The sequence below is a fragment of the Malania oleifera genome, chromosome 3 (assembly GCF_029873635.1).
Source record: "Malania oleifera isolate guangnan ecotype guangnan chromosome 3, ASM2987363v1, whole genome shotgun sequence".
Lineage (NCBI taxonomy): Eukaryota > Viridiplantae > Streptophyta > Magnoliopsida > Santalales > Ximeniaceae > Malania > Malania oleifera.
In genome coordinates this window covers 24,505,055-24,523,341 of record NC_080419.1, presented here as the reverse complement: position 1 = coordinate 24,523,341, position 18,287 = coordinate 24,505,055, and the positions used below count along the sequence as shown (strand labels likewise).

The following is an 18,287-nucleotide window of genomic DNA, read 5'->3' as shown; positions in this document are numbered from 1 at the left end:
GACTTGCAGACTATATATAGACCTCTGACCCAGAGCAAAACTATCGATGGTTTCCTTGAAACCATCGACGGTTTGGTTTTTAACCAAACTCATATTCATTGTTATACCCTTACCTGGTCGTGGTAACTCAAAACCGTCGACGGTTTTCTGAGCTCCCCCAAAACTATCAATAGTTTGGCCTTTTTCAAACCAAATTTTATCTTTTCTTTATTATTTCATTAATTACTATTTTTCGAGTCTCTACAAAAACCTTCCAAGACCCAAATCAAAAATCTCCAGTCAACCCTATCATAAGCCTTTGTCATATCCAATATTAAAACTACATTTCCTCCTTTACTCTTTTAGTTGATTGAGTAAACCATTTCCTATGCCAGAGTAATATTTTCAAAAATACTTCTATTCAAGAGAAAAGCCCCTTACTCCAGAGAGATAATTCTATTCAGGCAACGTGTCAAACAACCTTATGCAAGCAAACTCCATGTACTTGTGTGCGTGTTCAAAATTTTCATAATTATTAGGAAAAAAAAACATATTATATATACTACATGCAAGCAAACTCTATGTGCTTGTGTGTGTTCACAATTTTCATAATTATTGGAAGAAGAAAAAAAATGGGTCAACTTGTAGAGACCCAAACCTGCACCAGCAAGATTCGTCGAGGAAGGATCACATTCGTCGACGAATTCTTTGAAAGCCTCATCGATGAGAAAATGCCGAGAGGTTTTTGGGTTTCTCAGGAAATCCTCGTTGACGAAATTCAGGGCCTCGTCGACAAATTTTGTGGTGTTTTCGTCGACGAAAGGGACCGGGTCAAAGGTCCTATAAATATCCTATTGAGTTTCTTAAGAGCTAAGATATCTTCCAAAAAAGCTCTCTCTCTCTCTGTGTAAGCTTCGAATCTCTCTCTCTCTCTCTAAGATTCTTCGTCGTTCGTCGTCCGTTTCCAAAAACGGAGGGTACTGCGTGGATCAGAAGAGAAAGCTCTACACTTTTAGTGGATCGGATTGTCGATTCGGAGAGTTTCGAGTTTTCCCAAAAATCGAGGTAGGAATCTGATCCTAGTTTTGATTAGATATTTGAATAGTGGTCGAAGTTGTAGTAAGATTATATTCTGTGGTTTTAGGTTTTCGGGATTTCGGGTTATTGATTTGGACTGTTTTCATACAAAGTTTCATTTTGAGTATAAGGTAAGGGGAATTTGATTACAATAGTTATTTTGGAAAACTAAACCGCTAAAAATCTAGTTTATGTTATTATGTATGATTTAACTGCTTATTTGTGAAATTTTACCGAGTAGAAATGTCGGTTTGACGATTTTACGGTTTTTGGTAAAAACGAGGATTTCGATGTGTGATCTCCAAATTTTACAAATATTGTTTATTTTTGTTTATACTATAGTAGGAGAGGCTCGAATCCTTTATTTATTCAGTTAAACTATGTATATTGAATTTCTATCATTGAGCGGGTTTTTGTAGCAAACTTGTGTGATATATGTTGATATGGGAATGAATGAATTTTCTATACTATTGATATAGAATATGGGAATGAAGTTCCAAATTTTTCATACTGAGAATGTGATAAACAGAGGCTAGTGATACACTGAGCCGCATCAGTAAACAAAGAGGGGTAAACTGAGTGGAAAGACGCCGATTTGAACCCAATGCTATCATGTGAAATTGTGAAAAATACTGGAATTGCGCAAGTTATCATATTTATATAAATTGAATTTATGATACACAGAACCACAGCTTAAGAGTCCCGGGAGGGTTGAAAAATATTTTCTTTGCAGGGTGAAATGAAACATCTGTTATATGATACGGCGCAATATCGTAGCTAGATGTACACGTGCAACCACACATATTAACAATGTGGGTACCAAGATGGTCGACTAGTAAGGTGAAACCATTGGCTGATATTGGTCCAATGGAGGCAGTCGGATCGTATGTAGGTACTCGGCAATGTCTACACGAACAGGGCATTAGACGAGTACCAGTGCACAACCCAGGCCACGGGGTAAAACTGGTTATAGGGATATTTTGCTGTTGGTCATCTGATAAATCATTAAATGGTCGAAAGACATATGTGGGAATTTTTGTAATATGAATAATGATTTACTTGATGCAAAACTGTATTGAAAATATTTGATTTATATTCCAGATGTTGAATGAAAACATGCATGTATGTAGTCACACACTGTTGTAACTCCTTCTTTCTTACTAATAGATGTCTCACCCTATCTTACAACCTTTGTTTTCAAGTCCGTCCGTGCATCAGTCCTAATAGCTAAAAGGACTAGGGAGATTGTTTTTGGGTTAGCTTAAGTAAGCACCTGAATCTTGTATTAAACCTAGATGAAAGTCATTATGGAGGGTTGTAATAACAAGAATTTATCCTATGTATGAATTTATGTAAATTATGGATGTATTAGAGAACTCTGGTATAAGTCTAATAGAAATCCCAATGGATGTTTATATTTTTCCGCGACATTTACATCATGATTATGTATGTTTTACACTCGTATGTCCCTGTTAAGGGCGGGTTGCTACCATATCTTGAACAAGTATAGGTATTATGTATGAATGAGTGACACCTGAGTCCGTATAAAGGGTCGGATCGTTACAGTTGGTATCAGAGCCCGTAGCCAGTCGGAAGTATGATTTGATTCATGCTACTTGGTTAGGGATATGTGCTAAACTAAGAAGTTGTTAGTTGTGATAGTCTAGAATATACCAGAGTATAGGACAAGACCTTGGATTTTGCTTTGTATATCTGGAGATGAAAATTCATTGATAGACTTCTATGTTTTTCTGGATCAGTCGAAAGGTTCAGAAAACCACGGCAATCCATTGACGATTTTGTTTCCTAGTAGAAGGGTGAAATTCGAGTTAGACTGAGGATGTTAAATCTATAGAGTATGTCAATGTTAAGAATATGAATTTGGAGAATTGACCTTATATTGTGATAGTAGTAGCTGATGGGTAGGCTATTACCTGTCTAATGGTTTTTTTTTTTTTTTTTGTAAATACTTTCAGGATGGAATCTAGGGATATCACTACCAATGTGGGTGGTAGTAGTAGTGAGGGTGTCGGCCCCGAGGCTGGTAATGACTCAACTAGTGTACTACGTGACTTCGCTCAGCAGCTTATGGCTGAGGTGGTACGCTCGAACAAGGGACAGGACCGTCCTATGACTGAGTTGGGTGGCTCCATAGAGCAATTCACCAGATTATAGCCCTCTGCTTTCATGGGCAATACCGATCCAGTTCGTACTAAGAATTGGATCCATGAGATTGAGAAGATCTTAGGTGTGTTAAACTGCACCGAAAAGCAGAAAGTCACCTTCGCCACATTCAAGTTGGCAGGGGAGGCTGAGATCCAGGAGATTGAGAAGATCTTAGGTGTGTTAAACTGCACCAAAAAGCAGAAAGTCACCTTCGCCACATTCAAGTTGGCAGAGGAGGCTGAGAGATGGTGGAGGTCTGCGAATTAGATAGAAGAACACTGACCGATACCGATAGCGTTGACATGGGCCCGATTCAAAGAGTTATTCTTTGAACATTATTTTTCGGCCATAGTTAGAAATGCGAAAATGCAGGAATTTATGAATCTGACGCAGGGATCATTGACAGTGCAACAGTACGCTACCAAATTTCAGGAGCTGTCTTGATTTGCTCCGTTTGTGATTCCTGATGAAGCGAAGAAGGCTTGGAAGTTTCATAGGGGTCTGAGGAGTGAGATCCGTAAGCAGACAGCGATTCTGCAGTTGCAGGACTTTGCTACGCTGGTTGATAAAGCCACGATAGCAGAGGAGTGTTTACTAGAGGATGTAGAGGTCCAAGTTGCGAAGAAGAGACCAGCGCATCCTAATTATTCGTCTGGGGCAAGACAGGGTAAGTGGAAGAAGAACAGTGGTGGTACATCTCAGAATGCCGCAAGTATTCCACGTTGCTCTTTATGTGGTAAGAAATACCAGGGGCAGTGTTGGTTGTCTATGGGAGCCTATATGCGGTGTGCTAGACAAGGACATCATATGAGAGACTGTTCTAGGCAGAGGAATGATGGAGTCACGCAGTAGCAATATAGAGGGAATGCTCCGACACAGCGTGGCAGTCAGCAGGGGGGTACTGCCCAGGCTAGGGTATATTCCTTGACTCCTAGTGACGCTAAGAACGCTGGTGTCGTAGTCACAGGTATCATTTACATGCTTCCTCATAAAGTTGTAGTATTATTTGATTCCGAGGCAACACATTCTTTTATTTCCCGAGGCTTTGTTAAATTGTGTGGATTAGAAGTGCAATTATTAGGTGAGGAATTAGTGGTGGCTACACCATCTGGGTCTATGGTCGGGTGTAGTAAGGTAGTTCAGGACTTTCTGATTGAAATATAGGGGAGGATACTACCAGTTAATTTTGTGGTGTACAATATGTATGACTTTGATATCATCTTAGGAATGGATTGGTTGTTTTCCAGTTATGCCAGTATTGATTGCCGCAAGAGGGAGGTGTTATTTAGACCACCAGGAAAGTAGGAATTTCAGTTCCTTGGATCGTGTGTGCATTCTACACCACGTATTCTTTCTATTATGTAAGCTAGGAGGCTACTTCATAGGGGGTGCCAAGGATATCTGGCAATGGTGAAAGACACACCAGTAGGAGAACGGGAATTGGAAATGATTCCTGTGGTACGCGAATTCCCTGATGTGCTTCTAGAGGACTTACCAGGATTACCTCCGGATCGTGAGTTGGAATTTGCCATAGAATTAGCTCTAGATACGGCGCCGATATCGAAAGCTCTGTATCGTATAGCTCCAGTTGAGCTAAGAGAGTTAAAGGAACAGCTTGAAGAGTTGCTTGACAAGGCATACATTCGACCTAGTGTTTCTCCTTGGGGAGCACCGGTGTTATTTGTGAAGAAGAAGGATGGGTCGATGAGGATGTGCATCAACTATCGAGATCTGAATAAGGTAACGATAAAGAAGAAATATCCGCTACCTAGGATCGACAATCTGTTTGATCAACTTCAGGACACGCAAGTCTTCTCTAAAATTGACCTACGGTCTGGGTATCACCAACTGAAGGTGAAAGCGGAGGACATCACGAAAAATGCGTTTCGAACTCAGTAAGGCCATTTTGAATTTATGGTTATACCTTTTGGTTTGACTAATGCACCTGCAGCATTTATGGATTTGATGAACAGGGTCTTCCACAAATATCTAGACCGGTTCGTTGTGGTATTTATTGATGATATCCTAGTGTATTATAGGAGTGCTATAGAACATGAAGTTCATTTGAGGCTAGTATTGCAAATGTTTAGAGATAAGAAGTTATATGCTAAACTGAAGAAGTGTGAGTTTTGGCTGGAAAAAATTGCATTTCTAGGGCACGTAGTGTCTAAAGAAGGTGTATTAGTAGATCAAAGTAAGATAAAAGCAGTAGTGGACTGGGCGAGACCGAAGAATGTGCAGGAGGTCAGAAGTTTTCTAGGTCTTGCAGGTTACTACTGTCGGTTTCTTGAAGGGTTCTCCAGTTCGGTAGGTCCTTTGACGAAACTCACGCAGAAGATCGAGAGATATGGTTGGACGGATGAGTGCGAGCTGAGTTTCTAGGAGCTGAAACGGCGACTGGTCACTGCTCCAGTTTTGACTCTTCCATCCAGTGATGGTGATTTTGTTATATACAGTGATGCTTCGAAAAAGGGTCTTAGCTATGTTTTAATGTAGCAGGGCTAAGTAGTGGCTTATGCATCTCGTTAACTCAAAGAATACGAGAAGAACTACCCGACGCATGATTTAGAATTGGCAGCGGTAGTGTTTGCACTGAAAATTTGGAGGCACTACTTTTACGGTGAAAGGTGTGAGATTTTTACCAACCATAAAAGTATTAAATACTTTTTCACCCAAAAGGAGCTCAATATGAGACAACGTAGGTGGCTTGAATTGATTAAAGACTAAAACTGTGGTATTAGCTATCACCTAGGAAAAGCTAATATGGTAGCTGATGCTCTGAGTGAAAAGTCAGTTGATGCGATAATCTTAGCAGTGCAGGTTCAACATCAGATCTGCATGGACCTTGAGAGATTGAGATTGGGGGTAGTGGAAGGAAACCATCAGGTTGTCCTTGCTAGCTTGGTGGTACATCTGACCTTGTAGGAGAGGATCTGTGTGGCGCAGAAGGAGGATCTCAAGTTGGTTGATATTATGGAAGGAATCCAGAAGGGGTTAAAGCCGAATTTTTATTGAGATTTCACGGCAGGATTTGTGTACCGAATGATGTTGTGATTGAACGGGTTATTCTAGAGGAAGCACATCGTTCACTTTATACTGTACATCCTGGTAGTACGCAAATGTACCGGAATTTGAGAGAATCTTCTGGTGGTCTAATATGAAAAGAGAGATTGCACGATTTGTAGAACAGTGCCTGACATGTCAGCAGATCAAAGCAGAACATCAGAAGCCGGCAAGACCACTTCAACCACTCGACATCCCTGAGTGGAAGTGGGAACATGTCTCGATGGATTTTGTGATAGATTTACCTGCGGCGGTGCATGGACAGAATGTCATATGGGTTGTAGTAGATCGGTTGACGAATACTGCACACTTCATTCCAATCAGAGTCAGCTACTCTCTGAATAGGCTGGAAGAACTTTATGTGCAGGAGGTGGTACGACTCCATGGTGTCCCTATATCTATTGTTTCAGATAGGGATCCGCATTTTACATCTCGTTTCTGGAAAAGTTTACAGGATGCCTTGGGATCGCAATTGACGTTCAGTACGTCTTTTCACCCGCAGACGGATGGACAGTCGGAAAGGACTATTCAAACGTTAGAGGATATGTTGCGAGCTTGTATACTGGATTTTGGTAATAGTTGGATACGATATCTACCGCTTGTTGAATTTGCATATAACAACAGTTACCAGGCGAGCATAGAGATGGCACCTTATGAGGCTGTGTACAGTCGTCGATGTCGATCTCCGTTGTACTAGGATTAGATAGGTGAGCGGTAGATACTAGGTCCAGAACTGATTCAGCAGACCTCTGCAAAGGTCGCATTGATCAGGGAAAGAATTAAAGCAGCTCAAAGTCAACAAAAGAGTTATGCTGATACTCGTCGACGAGGGTTGGAATTTGAAGTAGAAGATATGATATTTTTGAGAATAGCTCCAATGAAAGGGGTGATGAGATTCGGGAAGAAAGGGAAGTTAAGTCCTCAGTATGTCGGGTCTTTTGAAATTCTTGAAAGGATAGATTCGGTTGCTTATCGAGTGGCGTTACCTCCAGCATTGTCCAAAGTTCATGATGTATTTCACGTGTCTGTGCTGAGGAAGTACGTACCAGATCCATCGCATGTACTGAGTTACAAACCTCTAGAGACTAGTGACACCTTATTGTATGAGGAAGTACCAGTGCAGATATTAGATCGGAAAGTACAGCAGTTACGGACTAAGGAAATACCTCTTGTGAAGGTATTATGGCGTAACCATACAGTGGAAGAAGCTTCATGGGAATTAGAATCTGAGATATGCCAGAAACACCCACAGTTATTTGATAGTATATGAATGTGTATTAGACATTATAGATTAAGTGGTAAAATACTTAGGAGAGTTTTGTTTATGTATGTAATCTTCCAATGTATCTTTTGAGTAACCACGGTATTCTTTCGCCATATATGAGGGTATGTAATGAATTTAGGCCAAAGTCACTTTGTAGGTGACGGCCGACTCTTTTATAAGAGAAATTATAAGAAGAGATTGAGTTAGTATTTAGTAATAAATTTTGAGGACAAAATTCTTATAAGGAGGGGAGATTGTAGAGACCCAAACCTGCACCAGCAGGATTCGTCGACGAAGGATCACATTCATCGATGAATTCTTTGAAAGCCTCGTCGACGAAATTCAAAGTTTCGTTGACGAGAAAATGCCGAGAGGTTTTGGGGTTTCTCAGGAAATCCTCGTAAACGAAATTCAGGGCCTCGTCGACGAAGGGGACCGGGTCAAAGGTCCTATAAATATCCTGTTGAGTTGATCAGGACCTAAGATATCTTCCAAAAAAGCTCTCTCTCTCTCTCTCTCTCTCTCTCTCTCTCTCTCTCTCTCTCTCTCTAATATTCTTCGTCATTCGTCATCTGTTTTCAAAAACGTAGGGTACTATGTGGATCAGAAGAGAAACCTCTACACTTTTAGTGGATCGGATCGTCGATTCGGAGAGTTTCGGGTTTTTCCAAAAATCGAGGTAGGAATCTGATCCTAGTTTTGATTAGATATTTGAATAGTGGTCGAAGTTGTAGTAAGATTATGTTTTGTGGTTTTAGGTTTTCGGGATTTCGGGTTGTTAATTTGGACCGTTTTCGTACAAAGTTTCATTTTGAGTATAAGGTAAGGGGAATTTGATTACAACAGTTATTTTGGAAAACTAAACCGCTAAAAAGCTAGTTTATGTTATTAAGTATGATTTAATTGCTTATTTGTGAAATTCTACCAAGTGGAAATGCTGGTTTGACGATTTTACGATTTTTGGTAAAAACGAGGATTTCGATGTATGATCTCCAAATTTTACAAATATTGTTTATTTGTATTTATACTATAGTAGGAGAGGCTCGAATACTTTATTTATTCAGTTAAACTATGTATATTGAATTTCTATCATTTAGCGGGTTTTTGTATCAAACTTGTGTGATATATGTTGACATGGGAATGAATGAATTTTCTATACTATTGATATAGAATATGGGAACGAAGTTCCAAATTTGTTATATTGAGAATGTGATAAACAGAGGCTGGTGATACACCGAGTTGCATCAATAAACAAAGAGGGGTAAACTGAGTGGAAAGACGCCGGTTTGAACCCAATGCTATTATGTGAAATTGTGAAAAATACTGGAATTGCATAGGTTATCATATTTATATAAATTGAATTTATGATACACGGAACCACAGCTTGAGAGTCCCAAAATGATTGAAAAATATTTTCTTTGTAGGGTGAAATGAAACATCTGTTATATGATACGGCGCAATATCGTAACTAGATGTACACGTGCAACCACACGTATTAAACGATGTGGGTACCAAGATGGTCGGCTAGCAGGGTGAAACCATTGCCTGATATTGGGCCAATGGAGGCAGTCGGATCATATGTAGGTACTCGGCAGTGTCTACACGAACAGGGCATTGGACGAGTACTAGTGCACAACGCGGGCCACGGGGTAAAACTGGTTATAAGGATATTTTGTTGTTGGTCATCTGATAAATCATTAAATGGTCGAAAGACAGATGTGAGAATTTTTGTAATATGAATAATGATATACCTGATGCAAAACTGTATTGAAAATGTTTAATTTATATTCCAGATGTTGAATGAAAACATGCATGTATGCAGTCACACACTGTTGTAACTCCTTCTTCCTTACTGAGAGGTGTCTCACCCTATCTTACAACCTTTGTTTTTAGGTCCGTCCGTGCGTTGGTCCTAATAGCTAAAAGGACTAGGGAGATTGTTTTTGGGTTAGCTTAAGTAAGCACCTGAATCTTGTATTAAACTTAGATAAAAGTCATTGTGGAGGGTTGTAATAACAAGAATTTATCCTATGTATGAATTTATGTAAATTATGGATGTATTAGAGAACTCTAGTATAAGTCTAGTAGAAATCCCAATAGATGTTTATGTTTTTCCGCGATATTTACATCATGATTATGTATGTTTTACACCCGTATGTCCCTGTTAAGGGCGGGTTGCTACCATATCTTGAACAGGTATAGGTATTATGTATGAATGAGTGACATCTAGGTCCGTATAAAGGGTCAGGTCGTTACACATCTCATGATTAGATTCGAAGAGTTATGATTAATTTTAAGGTTTTTATTTTTTTCAAAAAAAAAACTATAAAATTATATTTAATCTTTCTTGAGAGAATTTATAAAATTTTAAAGACATTAAAACAATTTTATGAAAAGACAATTAGAACAAAAAAAATATCTTTGGATGATAAGAAGTTAAGAAGATAACGAAATTTACATAAAAAAATATTTAAAAAATATTAAAATAAAATTTAATCTATTAAATTACATATACACCCATAATTTTAAATATTTAGATTAAAAATAACTTGTATCAAGGCCATTTAAAGAAGAATAGTTTATATAAGAAAAATGTGTGAAAATCTATTATGGTTCCTCTAATTAGTAGTAAGCATATTTAATTTTCATAAGATTTATTATTTTGAATATTTTTTGTTATTGTCTATTTCTATAATTTCATTATTTTTTACCCTACCATTATGATGAATTATCAATATTTTAAAAAAAAAAAATTAAATTTGTATAAAATCAAGAGGGTTATTATTAGTTGGTTAACTAGGAGCCAATTTTGAGATATTTGCATTCACTACAAGAAAGTTTGTTTCAAAATGACTAAAAATTTAAAATAAAATAGTAATGATGTGTAAAATCAAATTTCCGTTTATAGATTTGATATATTTTTTATTTTCTTTCTTATTTTTTTCTTGATAACCAAACATAAAAATGAAAATTTCTTTATATTTTTCTTTCCTTTCTCTAATATTTTCTAAATTTCAAACGGGAGCATGAGGAATTGCAAAGTTAGTTATGAGGTGTATAAAATCTTTTCTTATCACTAATTCTTCTATTTAAATAAAACTTGGACGTATGGATCCAATGTTTTTAATCTCTTCTATCATCGATATTTATTTTTTTTATTTTATATTCCTATAATTTTTATTAATTTTGTTCTTTTAAGTGTCTTCAACATTGACTTATTATCAGAATGAGTCGGCATTAATTGTTGGACAAAATATGATTACATACAATTTTTTTTATTTAAAATTATTTTAGTTAATACTAATTAGTTAAATATTATCAAACATTTTTTTTTAACATTCAACCCATATTTGTGTAAAGCTATTTCAGGAAATGAAAAGCGGATTCTCCTACTTGCAAACGTCCATGGAAGAAGATAACAGATCAAAATTTCAAATGTACATCATATCTATAGCTTCTTTCAGAAATCTTGTGTTCTCTGAATCACCTAGGGTTTGTTAAAAACATGATTTTAAAATCCCAAATTGAGAATGGACTCTAGAAAAGCATTGATTGGTTAGATCAGTGATTATTTAACTGTGAAAAATTACTTCAATTTATCATTTCAAAAACTTTTATCTTATGTTTGGAGAGGTTTTGAATTTAAAATAATATAAAAATATATTAAAATTTATCCAAATCTACCTAAATTTAAATTCAAAGTCTAAAATTCATTCTCCCCAACACAACTTTAACTAAAAACGTCCCCAGACCAACCGCTATGTGTACATAGGCAGCAGGTCATTGCAGGTCGTTGCAACATATACAGAGTCTAGCCCTACTTTCATGTAAAGAGACTGTTTCATTAAATTCGAACCGTGGAGCAACCATACTGTTGGCCCAAAAACCAAGGCCTACCCTCCTATCAAGTTTCAAATAACTGCTAAAATGTCCTAGCATTTCCAAGGCCTATATGGAAAGTAAGAAGATATTTTAGGTACTATGTAAGTAGATGAGAACAAAATTCAACACTTAACCAAGTAAATTTCCAGTTAATGACACAAAGGTATCCCCTTGCGTTCACAACTTCATTACTGCAGACCAAGCACGAAAGGGATGGATGCTCACCGCCCTACCCACATTTTCCACCTCTTTACTTTCCCTCTCAACATCTCTCTCCTCCTATGGTGCCAATCCCCTCCCAGCCCCCAATTTCAAGCAATTGCCTCTACATCTCCCACCCCATCTTTACTTCTTTGTATGTGCTAAATAAGAAAAAGCAGAGAGACAAACCCCCCACCACTCTCCCCTCACCCCTCTTATTTTTATATCTTCATGGCTACAAGTCCACAAGATAATATTTTCAGCCTGCCAAATCTCATGCTTCAAATCACACAACATCAATTACTAGTTCTGATCACAGGACTTGCAGCCATATGTATCCTCCTATATCTTCTATGCAGGAGAAAGGCCAGAATCTACTTACTGGACTTCACTTGCTACCGAGCACCGGATTCTTATCGGATACCCATGTCCATGTTCTTGGAGCATGTCTTTCTTGACAACCAGTTCGACCCTGACAGCATTGCTTTCCAAATGAAGATCCTAGAGAAATCGGGATTCAGTGGGGAAACTTGTGTTCCTCCTTCACTCAGCCAGCTACCTATTAGAAAATCACTCTCGTTTGCCAAAGAGGAGGCTACTACTGTAATCTTCTCTGTGGTTGAAAATCTGTTGAAGGAAAACAACATAAACCCACAAAGCATAGATATATTGATCTTGAATAGTAGTGTGTTTTCTCCTACACCTTCCCTCAGTGCAATGATAGTCAGTAAGTTTAGGATGAGGAGCAACATCAAGAGTTTTAACCTTTCGGGCATGGGTTGCAGTGCTGGAATTGTGTCTGTTGGTCTAGCCAAAGATTTGATGAGGGTTCATCAGAGCTCTTTGGCTCTAATTGTGAGCACAGAAGTCCTAAATCTAAATTGGTACACTGGTAAGATACGCTCCATGTTGTTACCCCAATGCCTCTTCCGAATGGGGGGTGCAGCCATATTGATGTCCAGCCGAAATGAAGACAGGAAGACCGCAAAGTATGAACTAAAACACCTTGTAAGAACAACCAAAGCACAGGATGATCAATCTTATGCTTGTGTCTTTCAGGATGCCGACTTGGAAGATAAAACCGGGGTATCAATATCAAAGAGCATACTGAAAGTGGCTGGGGATGCCCTAAAGGCAAATATGATCTCATTGGGCCCACTAGTTTTGCCAATTTCAGAACAATTTTGGTATGGTATGTCCATAGTTTGCCAGCATGTACAGATTTCAAGCAAGGCAAGCATCTACATGCCCAATTTCAGAAAAGCTTTTGAGCATTTTTGCATACATGCAGGAGGCAGAGCTGTTATCCAGGCAATGGAAAAAAATCTTCAGTTGAGGATAAATGATGTTGAGGCCTCTAAGATGACTCTACATAGGTTTGGAAATACTTCATCTTCTTCTGTTTGGTATGAACTTTGTTACATAGAGGCCAAAGGTAGGATGAGAAGGGGTGACAGGGTTTGGCAAATTTCTTTTGGGAGTGGATTCAAGTGTAACAGTGCAGTATGGATATGTATTAACACTCCGGAGCCTAAGGTAGCCAATGCATGGAGAGATAGGATTCACTCATATCCTGTAGACCTACCAGATATTGTGAAGATTAGTTAAGAAGAATAATTCAGCAACCACATGTTATGCATTGCAACATTTTCTATTTGTAGTAGCCAAAATGTAATATTTCTTAATTTTATACATTTCCAATTTACAGAAAGTGCCAAATAAGAAAAATAAATACACAAAATTTACATAGTGGTGTAATCTCTCTCAAACATACACGCGCACGCGCACACATGCACGTAAACATTTTAATGTGTTGGTAGTGTTGCATCTAGGGTTACAAACCAACCAAGCTGCTCACAAGTGGCTTGGGAGCTCAGCTCAATAAGAGCTAATCCAAGCTTGTTTATTTATAAATGAGTAATTTCCAAGCCCAATTTCAAGGCTCATCTAATAAATGAGTTGAACCTACACACGTCAAAAGGCTTCGCTTGCTTGACTTGTTTTGGCCCATGAGCAGCTAGGTCACACACTTGATTCGGCTCGTTTAATAGGCTTAGAATAGGCTTGCTGACAGGTTCAAGTTAGGTTCAAAACTTGCATTGTCACGAACTAATTTAGCCTAGAAATTAGGAATGATTGGGCATGGGCTTGTTTAGTCTAAACTTGATAACCTGAATTCAGTGATAAGGTCAAGGCTCAATGTGAATAGACTGGCAGGGGAAAGAAACCCTAAGGCAATGGTAGTAAGAGCCCCTTTTCACCTTTTTCTTATAAAATAACCCTAAGAACCTCTCAACACTCACAGTGTGAGTTTCCATGAACAAAGCAGTTACTCAGCTTAATATGGGCTCATTCAGCTCATTCATTGGCATAATGAAGAAGCTCGAGAAAGTATACTCAAGCTTAATTGAAAATTTAGTAAACAAGCCTGAGCACGATAAGCTCGGCTCACTTGTTTTCAGCCCTAGTTACATCAATATGGGTGGTTAAGCACATGATTGAGTTGACCATGATGTGTTCAGCCTAGTAATAAGGTTTTCAAAGTCCTTTAAATGATTAAATGAGATGATGTGTTCAACTTCAACTGATACATGAGTTGGATATGATGCCATCACCTCGTCCACCAATAAGGCAAAACTTTGGAAATTATCAAAGAGATGACACATAAAATTCAATTGCACATCCTCAGCTCCTCAAGAGCAAGGAGTTAAACATGAAGATAGCAAAGCAAAACACAAGGTGTCGCATAATAGCAATAAGGTAAGGCAGATTCATTGTCGTTAGCTGAACTATAAATGAAGTTTCAAGTTTTTGATTCCAAAAAGTACAAAAGAAATCATAACAAAATGAAGTATGTAAAGAAGATTTTACCATAAGAGAAGCAACAAATAAGACAAAGAGCCCTTAAGATTAAATACTGGTCCAGAACTTCAGTCTTCATCTTCAGCCTCATTCTCAGCAATGTTAAAGTACCGCAGTTCATAAACATTACGGTCCTTGTTGGAAGCAATAACCCGAAGCCAATCCCGCACTTCATGCTTCTTCAAGAATTTCTTTGTCAAGTACTTCAAATAGCTGCAAAACAAGAGTCCATGAACTGATGAGCATGTAATGCAAAAGCACAAAGATAATAAAAATAAGCTTAGAATAATAAGTTAAAAACTCAAAAGAAACCATTCTTGTTTTCAGGGAGGCATATAAAATTCCAGCATTAGTAAATATAACAGCAACTACAACATCTATAGAGTGCAATAACTATGAATATAAAAGGATCACGCAAGAGAAAATGAGAAATAAATATCTAGTATTTTGTAACACAAAAAAACAAGAACATTTCATCTCATTGTTAGTGCTTGCACATGAAGACAAAGGTGCAAAGCCAAAAAAAATGATAATATAAGAGCTCCCAGTACAAGAGAACTTGTTTAATAATTCTGTACCCTGTTTATAATGATTCAAAGATTAATTACAACACAACTGTAGTAGCAAGAAAAGCAATCTGTACAGAACACTTGCTCAATAAAATAACCAAATGCTAGCAAAGGTCGCCAAAAATACTGATAAGCAAAGAGATAAGGTGTTGTCACCTACTAATGTGCTTACACATCAAAGATATATAATTGCAAACAAGTTTGACCCTTCATTTGAGAAGCCAAGTATATTCCAAAACAAACTAATATAGCCAAATGAACAGATCCAAACCATTTTATTCTTCTCATAGTTAAAATCGCATAAATATTTGTCATTTCATTTTAGGTGGGAAAAAGGTATGCTAACTCCCCCATGCCCCATCTGGAATTTCAGAAATAAAAAATTGTGTTCTTCAGTTAATTGTACAAATTCCCCATTAAAATTATATTTATCCCTAAACTAATGCAAAATATTGGGCTATTCAATGCACAATTCCAATTTTCCTTACAAACCAATGCACATATTTCTTCAAATTCTTTTATGCCTAATCCGCGTGCATAAACTGTGCCCCCACCGAAGAAAATTTCTGAGTGTGTCACGGCTTCGAGCTTCATATTTTACAATTGTGGATTACTGGATTTGAATAAAACACAACGCAACTTTGTATTGCATTCTGCTGAATTCCACACAAATCCAAATCCTAAGATTCATCTCCATGCTCCCAAACACAATGTTATTTCAAACCCACAATCTATAGAGCACTGCGGACTTTTCATGTACAAGATTCCTAATCAATAAGAAGAATTGCCACTGTACCCGCATTGGCAGCAGGGTTCACACAACAGCAACAAATAAACAGAAAATTTTTCATGCTCAAAAGCCGGAGCGGAAGCACTTACGGGAGCAATAAAAAAGCACTTATCATTACCGCTTAGAGAAGTTGCTGTCGGAGACGACGGTGATCTTGTGCTTTTCCCGTGCGACGGTGATGGAGTCACCGAGAGCGCCGGGCTTTCCGCCGACCTTGATCCTCTCCTGGAGAAACTTCTCCAGAGCGGCAATGTCCATGATCTTATCCTCCACCGGCTTCGCACAGTCGATCGTGAACGTCGCTCCCTTCCTCTTGCCCCCCTTGGGCCCACCCGGCGCGATGCCTCTACTCATCCTCAGCACCTTCTGTTCTGTTCTGCAATATATCAATATGAACAAAAACAGCTACAGCACACAAAGCGAAACTCACACAGAGAGGAGACTTACTGGTCTCGATGGTAGGGTTTTGACTTCGAGAGTCGAGAACCAAATGCTGGAGAGAAATTAGGGTTTTAGGGCCTCAATTTTATATGGCGAGAGCGATGGGTTAAAATTAAAGGGCCCGTATTTTTTATTTTTTATTTTGTTTGGTGTTTTGTTTCTTTATATAGCTAATATATATTAGGAGTTGTGTTCTTATAGATAAAATCATTTCTCATTTTGTAAGTATAACAAACCGGTGAAACCTACACAAGAGTAACTTGTCTCTTTTTGTTTAACATCTTTGATAAAGCATGCTCATGTTTGATACATATTCTGATCACTAATGGCCTCAACAGTCTCCATTCACCGCATATACTTAGATAAATTTGACTTCTCCAAAAAATCAATAGTACATTGTTTTATTTTCAATCTTACTTGACTGACATATACTATTGTCAATTTTATCCCAAGCAACCAATCTTACTAGTGTGGGACCATATAAATAGCAGATAACCAACTTATGAAACAATATCTTGGGATATTTGTTTTTACCCAAACAATTGAAACCCGTTGCACTTTTGAATTTTTGCTCCTAAAGTTGTTATAAGCAAATATTGAAGTAGAATTACCTTTTCTAGTTAAACACTATTTGATAGTATCCTTATAGTAGAGTTAGGAAAGAAATTGATTTTACTAATCAAGTATTGAACATTTTTTTACTTCTTGATCACTTACAGATTCCATTATGAATTTGTACTTTCAGCTTATCAAATTTTAAGATACCCCAGATCAAGTTGAATCTGAGACTCATAGTGATGAAATATAAGATTATTCACATTTTAGTTATCAAATAGTAGACATGTTGTTTTATCATAACTTACCTAGTAATTTATGAGAGGATAAGCTAAACTCCTTTCTATTAAAATCCTCTTCCAAAACCTATCTAGATTTATCAAGTGGTAAGGATGAAGTTGAACTTTAATGACCCCAAGGTCTCAAATTCGATTTCCTACTTGTAGTTAGTGAATTATCATATATGCATCAATGGGTGAGCATCGGGCAACAATGTTTTCATCTGTCCGATTTGTTGTCGTTTGGGTGGGTCAGAAGGGTTTGCCTAAGTTCCAGCTTCAGGTCATTAAAAAAAAAAAAAATCTCCTCAAAAGCCAAGAATCATTTGAAGATTCAACAATTTCCCAAAAATTTCTTCCTTTGCTTTTATATGAATGCATCCAAATCGATCACAAGAATTGCTTAGAGAAACACAATTGTTATATCAATGTTCCAATCTACCAAAGATTTTAAATCCAGTCCACCTTCATCACAAGGTAAGCATGTATCCTTTCATTTGACTTTACAAGTATTCCAATCATTTCCTTCTTTCTAATTCGTTTATAACATAGATAGGTTATAGGCAAATTTATAGCTGAGGACCAATAACTTTGGATACTCTGTAAGACCAACTTCACTAACTATAGCCTACCAACATAAGACAGCAATTTAGAAGATCATATGTCAATTCTATTTAATATTGTCTTGAAAGTATTTCACAATCCTACTTATCTTTTTTTTTTTTAAGGACATTTGAGAGAGTTGTTCATGTCCTCTCCTATATTTCTTCTACAATTCATAATTTAGTTAAAATTTTTAAACAATAGATAATTTAGGGAAAAAAAATCAAATAAAAAAATAATAATAATTGTGTGAACATTTTTTTATTATTTTTTGATATTTTACTTCTTACAAAACACGTCCATCATTTTTTTCACAATTAATATAAATAAATTATATAGTTCATAAAACACATGAACATGTTCTTTGCACATGTTAATTTACTAATGGAACTCGTTGTAATATAATTTCTATTTTAACAAGGACTACATATCCAATTCAAATAACTCGTTAAATAATTTAAATTTTTTACTCAATACCAAAATATCTTAGAAGACTCGTAAAAACAGATGCAAGCAAAGAATTGTAAATAGAGAATAATATTATTCAGCCTCTTCAA

General features: G+C 37.2%; 2 protein-coding genes across 3 annotated transcripts; one reads left to right on the top strand and one right to left on the bottom strand.

The window, feature by feature from the left end:
* The first annotated feature begins 11,755 nt into the window (after positions 1-11,755).
* LOC131150767 (probable 3-ketoacyl-CoA synthase 21) lies at positions 11,756-13,337 on the top strand. The gene has a single exon (XM_058101706.1). It carries the CDS (start codon positions 11,864-11,866, stop codon positions 13,238-13,240), a length of 1,377 nt encoding a protein of 458 aa, XP_057957689.1. The 5' UTR covers positions 11,756-11,863; the 3' UTR covers positions 13,241-13,337.
* Positions 13,338-14,379: 1,042 nt separating this feature from the next.
* Positions 14,380-16,462, bottom strand: LOC131150768 (large ribosomal subunit protein eL22y-like). 2 transcript variants are annotated; one of them, XM_058101708.1, is made up of 3 exons: positions 16,301-16,462; positions 15,972-16,229; positions 14,380-14,707 (listed from the first exon to the last, which is right to left on the bottom strand). In XM_058101708.1, exons 2-3 carry the CDS (start codon positions 16,205-16,207, stop codon positions 14,563-14,565), a joined length of 381 nt encoding a protein of 126 aa, XP_057957691.1. In that variant the 5' UTR covers positions 16,208-16,229; positions 16,301-16,462; the 3' UTR covers positions 14,380-14,562. The 2 variants fall into 2 exon arrangements, with proteins under 2 accessions (XP_057957691.1, XP_057957690.1); XM_058101707.1 differs by having other exon boundaries at positions 15,972-16,224; positions 16,301-16,448.
* Between the last annotated feature and the right edge of the window lie 1,825 nt (positions 16,463-18,287).

Bases quoted from the DNA above. Each gene is read 5' to 3' on its own strand.
- LOC131150768 (XM_058101708.1), bottom strand. From the start codon at position 16,207: ATGAGTAGAGGCATCGCGCCGGGTGGGCCCAAGGGGGGCAAGAGGAAG. The intron at 14,708-15,971 runs GTAATGATAAGT...CTTGTTTTGCAG, and splicing joins GACAGCAACTTCTCTAAGCG to CTATTTGAAGTACTTGACAA.
- LOC131150767 (XM_058101706.1), top strand. From the start codon at position 11,864: ATGGCTACAAGTCCACAAGATAATATTTTCAGCCTGCCAAATCTCATG.